We start from the raw sequence: 6,802 nt of genomic DNA, 5'->3' as shown, positions 1-6,802 counted from the left end.
GACTTAATTTAGCTCCGCCTCCATTCACGCATTCACACTAGCATAGCATATAAGATAGCACTTGTAGAGAGGAGATACTAGTACACATAGAGAAGAGGAGAGGAGATTGATCGGTGAGGGAGGATGATGGCGTCTTGTCGGAGAGGAGGGGGAGGGGATGTGGATAGGATAAAGGGGCCGTGGAGTCCGGAGGAGGACGAGGCGCTGCAGCGGCTGGTGGGGCGGCACGGGGCGCGCAACTGGTCGCTGATAAGCAAGTCCATCCCGGGGAGGTCGGGGAAGTCGTGCCGGCTGCGGTGGTGCAACCAGCTGTCGCCGCAGGTGGAGCACCGGCCCTTCACTCCCGAGGAGGACGACACCATCCTCCGCGCCCACGCCCGCTTCGGCAACAAGTGGGCCACCATCGCCAGGCTCCTCGCCGGCCGCACCGACAACGCCATCAAGAACCACTGGAACTCCACCCTCAAGCGCAAGCACCACTCTTCTCTCCTCGCCGACGACCTCCGCCCTCTCAAGCGGACAACCAGCGACGGCCACCCGACGCTCTCCTCCGCCGCCGCCCCCGGGAGCCCCTCCGGCTCCGACCTCAGCGACTCCAGCCACCATAGCCTCCCCTCCCAGATGCCCTCCTCACCCCCACACCTCCTCCTCCCTCAGCACGTCTACCGCCCGGTCGCGAGGGCCGGCGGGGTCGTCGTCCCTCCTCCTCCTCCCCCGCCGCCTCCGGCGACCTCGCTCTCCCTCTCTCTCTCCCTTCCCGGCCTGGATCACCCACACCCCGATCCCTCCACCCCGTCGGAGCCTGCGGTACAGTTGCAGCCGCCTCCACCGTCTCAGATGCCGCCACCAACACCATCTTGTGTACGCCAAGAGCCGCCTCAGATGCCGTTCCAGCTGCAGCCCCCACCGCCGCCGCGCCCATCGGCGCCGTTCAGCGCGGAGTTCTTGGCCATGATGCAGGAGATGATCCGGATCGAGGTCCGGAATTACATGTCCGGCTCCGCCGCCGTGGATCCTCGGTCGTCGCCCGACAACGGCGTGCGCGCCGCCAGCCGCATCATGGGCATGGCCAAGATCGAGTAATCAACCAGCCGCAGCAGCATACGGAATGATCGAGTAATCAAGCTCAGATTGATGCACTGCAAGCAAGAAAGCAGAGCAAGAAGCAGAGGCGCCGGCGCGGCAAGTGAAGAGACGACGACCATCAACGTTTGGATCCTCCTTTTCTATTCTGCTATAGTCTTCTTCTTCCCCAATAATTCCTTGTCTAGTTTTAATTTTTTTTTCTCTTCAATTTTTACTCCTCCAATCCAAGTTGAAGTTGTCACTAGTAGAGTTCTCCAGAGAGAGAGGAGATGAAGCAACAACAAGGAGCTGTGTCTGCCTGTCTGGAGGAACTAATACCAAACCAAAATAAGCAGAGTGTGTGCTGCTGTGCCACAATCAGCACCACCACCGTGGCACCACCCACTAGCTTAGCTTAGCTAGCTAGTTCAAAGTTCTTTTTGTATATACTTATAAGAGGAAAAAGAAAAAAGAGAGCTGATCAGTGAAAATTCAGAATGCATCAGTGAAGAGAATTGCTAGCTCTTGTGTTGTCTGTGAGATGCATCTTTGAATTCTCGCCAAACTTGTGTGTGGTAGTCTTGGGTGGATGTGGATTTTTGTTTGGTGTTGGTTTTTCTTTTCAAGTGATGAGTGGCAGTTAGTACTCCTAAGGATTGTCGAATGGGGACAAGAAGCAAGGACGAAACGGAATTAGTATGGTGGACTGGCAGCGGCAGGAGTAGTAGTCCTACTCCTACGTGGGGTGGGGATCCGAGTGGAGGATGGGCGAGCGACAGCTAACTGCCTGCCTGTTGTGCACTTCCTCTCCTCAACCTTCCTACCTCTTCTTTTACTGGAGAGACAAGATCAGTTGCGAACTCTTCATGGTAACAAAAAAAATTGAGCCATTTCATCCAGGGTTTATCTTCCAATTTTATAATTGAAAACCGCGCTACAATCGGCCACCGGTTTACTGAAAGCCAGGCGAAAACCGATAAAATTCAATAACTCGAAAATCAGCTTTTTTTTTAATTCATGTTTTATTAATCTTGGTTAGCTGCAATGGGTAGAGCCAAGAACCTCTCCGTCGGAGACAAAGCAGACGGCCACTGTAAATGCGGATCGATGACTCGCCGGAGATGGAGCAAACAGCCGGCGCAACTACAGGACAAGGCCTCAACCAAATGCAAAACGACAAAACTCCCAACTGAACGCGTTGGAGGTGAAGACAGTATTCATCGGACAAGAAGACAATGTTAGCAAGAACGCTAATGAGGTCCACCATGTCCGTCAAGCTGAGAAAAGAAGAGTTGAGCGCCAACGACTCTCTTAAGCTATACAAAGAATGGGATGAATCCGAGAACAGGAGAGACCCGACTAAACATAAACCTATCTCTAGCATCCGAACCCCCCCTCCCACCATGACTGGGAGGCCATCGGAGCGAAAACTAGACAAAACGATTGGTTTTCAATCTTATCAGTTTTCTTAACCGTGCATAGAACTAAAGAGAAACTAACTACGAAAAGTAGTAAGCTCACCCGTATTCACAATTAGATTTAGAGCTCCTAAGAGAGAAAAAAACAAAATTTTGGAAAACTATTGTAGGGTTCAAATCCTATAAAATATTAGTAATCATCGGATAGGAAGACGGCGTTAGCATGAACGCCGATGCGGTCCACCATGTCCGTCAAGCTGAGACAAGAAGAGTTGAGCGCCAACTATCCTCTTGAGCTACACAAAGAACGGGGTGAACCCGAGACCGGGAGAGACCCGACTACCTCCCCCCCCCCCCCCCCCCCGGACGAGGCCATCGGAGCCGAAAAGCAGCCAAAATGATTGGTTTTCAATTTTATTAACCATTCATACAACTAAAGAGAAACCAACAATAAAATGCAATAAGCTTACCCGTATTCACAATTATATTTGAAGCTCCTAAGAGAAACCAACTATATATTGTAGGGTTCAAATCCTATGAAATATTTTCCTACACGTTCATTTGGAGCGATAGAATAACCATTCAAAAATCTAGTATTTTTAAAAATTATAGAGATTACGGATGATTTCCAACATGAGCTCGAACCTCTTAAAAAAAATTCTATGTAACCATTTCTCTTCTGTTTTCTTTGTTTTCTTATGCTCCATTTCAAGAGTCGTTTACGTAGCACTCGGCTCACACATTTTTTTTCCTTTCTGTTTCTTTCCTATATTTTTTCATCCATTAAATTTGAGGTACTCTGGTTCAAAAATCCTACTGTTATTTTTCATAGAAACCATTATTTCCCAAAATAGGAGAGAGAAAATTACGGGCGCCAGCCAGTAATATATCTTCACTATATCGGGGTGAGGTTACAACACCGAACGATGGCTTACAAGAAGTATATATGAAGGTGAAACCTTAAACGGTGGCTTTTCTCCTTTTTTTAAATATTTCGTAAACACTGTACAGTTTTTTCTCCTGTTCTATTCAGTGAAATTGGCACTATCTTGTGAGTTAACATAAAAAAAATCGACCTCAATCGATCGAAGAGAGGCTCAAAAGCTACTCCACGTAACAAACACAACTAGTAGTACTCCAGTATGCAGTTCTATATATCTATATATACTCGCTCCATTTCAAAATGTTTGACACCGTTAACTTTTTAGCACATGTTTGACCGTTCGTCTTATTAAAAAAAAGTTATGAAATATGTAAAACTATATGTGTACATGAAAGTATATTTAACAATAAATTAAATGATATGAAAAAAAAATAATTACTTAAATTTTTTAAATAAGACGAATAGTCAAACACGTACTTTAAAAAGCTAACGGCGTCAAACATTTTAAAACGGATAGAGCATGTGAGAAGAAAGGGAGGCTGCCTCCTGGTAGGCATCAAGTGCATCACAAACTGGAATCTGGAGTCCATTATTGGCGTCCCCCCGGAAAGATGGAAGCTGAAACAGAATGAAAGCACAGCCCCCTCGTGTTAAAGCAGCGAAACAAACTATATATGTTTGTATATAGTCGTCGTCGTCGTCGTCGTCGTCGTCGTCGTGTAGTTTGTTTGGTAGGGTATTATATATGCACGGTAGGGCTAGTTGATATGCTATGCAAACCGCGTGCACGCCGCATCCTGCCAGCCAGCCGGACTACCTTAATTATTAAGTGGCCACGTACTCGCACTAATCACTTTCTCAGGTCCCCTGCTCTTGTAGGACCATAATAATTTGTAGCTAACTCCTTGGGTTGGCTCTTGGCTTGGTTGTTCTTGCCACGCTAACCACGAAGACAAGTTAAAAAAAAAGTAAAGACGACATGCTTGAAATTAAAGTATACCTTTTGTTGTAAACCTCAATTTTTTAAGAAAATAAATACCATTAATTAGTTATCAATTCATATAATTTATTTTTTTATAAACCTGAGTTCTATGAAATGACATTCCACAAACAAATCCCTTCTTTTGGCATCGCCACAAGTCAATCCTTAATTTACCCCGTTAATCTATTAAATACTCTAGCGGCGGATCCAAGTAAGTCGATCAGCCGTCTAGGTTTTTCCATTGCGTCTCAACCGCCAACTGTTGCCCATGCCTGAGAAAATGAAGGTGGGCCACTGGAAATTGCTATTAGTCGCTCGGGGCTGGCACCGGCACCAAATTATTCCTATGTTGGTACTGCTATACAATAGTAAAATTGGCTCTTTGTACTGTGATGATAAAAACAGAGAGAAACTTTTATGTGTGGCATTATGTAGAAATCACACTGGTATAGAACCGATCATTTGATGGTAGAAAAACATAGAATTTATATACGGACGTTGCATAAGCCATAGAAATATGAAAAATAAATTCTAAAATAAAATATTATAAATATAGAATTTACAATATTTTGTTTTAGAATCAATATTGGAAATAGAACACGATAAAAAAAACTAGAATAAAATAAAATTAGGTTTCAAAATTAAAATTTTGGTCACGACTAATAAACCAACGAGCAAACGAGAAGCGAAAATACCAGAAAAAGGCAGCCTTGACCAAGATTCACTGATTTTTTCTGTATTGACCAGGTCCATTTCCTGCAACAGTAGTTACACTAGCTAGTAGTATACGGCACAGCCTGAATTATATCCGTTTGTGCCTGCACATACGGGTACAGCGTACAATATAGTAGCTGCCAACCATCGTACTGTAAGTACTATAATAAGTAGAGTATTTGTATGGCTCTTGTGTGTCGGTTTGTTCCGTTGGTGAGGTGACGCCGTGACGCAGGGAGGGCGGGCAGGCAGGTTGCACGGTTGGTTGCATATATTTTGTCCTAATTTGCGTGCAGAAGCAAAGTGAAGTAATATACTCCAGGAAAAAGTCTGGTCTAAGTCGAATCGTCGGCGTCAGATATTTTGTTGGTTAGGTGTTGTTTTCCGGAGCAGTTTTATCATTGCCGGTCGTGGGCAAACCTCATCCATCAACCGTGCGACCCGACCACCCAACCGAAACACCCCAACAATTCATTACTACTTAACTAACTCTTCGATAAACCCTTCTTATCGACTTTGACCGCCCAGCGAGCTTAAACGTGCATTAGCACAACATTTTTATGTTTATTGACCTGGTAATTGCCTTTTATATTATAGAGTATATATCCTGTTATATTGTTTACACGCATCTTTAGATACGTAGACAGCTGATATAAGGATTTGTTCGAACCAAAGGTTTGGCATGTATCTTTTGGCACGCGAAACAAAATAAATATTAGCATGTGATTTTTTAAATACTAAGTAAAAATTAAATTTATTTAATTCTTTAAAAGAACTTTTATATTGATATCTTTTACATAAAACATATCGTTTAACAGTTTAAGAAGCATGTTTAACGAGAACGAGAAAATAGCTATGTTGAATAGCTGTTTAGAACTCAACCTAAGTCTGATGTGCATTGGAGTTTTTGTGTTTAACTGATTTGGTTCGTTTTAACATCAATGTACATCTTAGTTTGAGTTTAAAAGTGAAGTTTGATTTTTAGTGACATGTAAAACAGAACAATTCATTAGTATATTAATAATTATAAGTTTGAAAAATAAATTTATATAATTTTAAAAGAAATCTATGATAAGTATTTGCAAAAGGACGTAACTTTTAACAATTTAAAAAATCGTGCTCATGGTAAACAATAGAGTAGCAACATCCAAACTCATCCTTAGATGTAGAGGCCACAGTTGTCCTATTCCATAGTCTTTAAAAATATATAATTAACCGAACTTTTTGTTGAGATGAATAATTAACCGAACTTAAGAGTAAGTACATGTTCTTAGCTTTTTCTTCCTATGAAACAGTGAGATCAAGCAGACGGCAAGCCTAGTGGTTGCAGTGATGTAAGTATCCCCAAAGTTTTGAGATCAATTCTCTATATGAACGAATCTCAGATTGGATTGTTTGAGGTGCTAAGTTCCTAAATTAAAAAGGATTATTTGAGAGGCTAAGTTAATAATTTAAAAAGGCTGCATACATCCGGTTGGATATAGAGGCCGAGTAAAACAATACCCTTGAAAAGCAGATTCTTTTTAATTATTGTTGGTTATTACAAGGTATCACTCGGAATAACACACTTTATTATTTTGTAAAACCTAATTAAGGAGAGACAAAGAAAGAAAGACAGTTCGATTGTTGTTGCACAAGTCATGCATGGCTTATTGTTAGGGCGTCACAAAAGTAGGCTACAGATCGAAAGGTTTGCTTATATATAAAATGTAGGCTTAATTTGGCAAGTGTGAAAGGAGA

At 42.9% G+C, this 6,802-nt stretch overlaps 1 protein-coding gene across 1 annotated transcript; it reads left to right on the top strand.

The window, feature by feature from the left end:
• LOC4346379 (transcription factor MYB44) lies at nt 1-1,586 on the top strand. The gene has a single exon (XM_015757104.3). It carries the CDS (start codon nt 124-126, stop codon nt 1,081-1,083), a length of 960 nt encoding a protein of 319 aa, XP_015612590.1. The 5' UTR covers nt 1-123; the 3' UTR covers nt 1,084-1,586.
• The last annotated feature ends 5,216 nt before the right edge of the window (nt 1,587-6,802 follow it).

The sequence above is a fragment of the Oryza sativa genome, chromosome 9, assembly GCF_034140825.1.
Source record: "Oryza sativa Japonica Group chromosome 9, ASM3414082v1".
In the NCBI taxonomy this organism is placed as follows: domain Eukaryota; kingdom Viridiplantae; phylum Streptophyta; class Magnoliopsida; order Poales; family Poaceae; genus Oryza; species Oryza sativa.
This window is presented reverse-complemented; position numbering and strand designations above follow the sequence as displayed.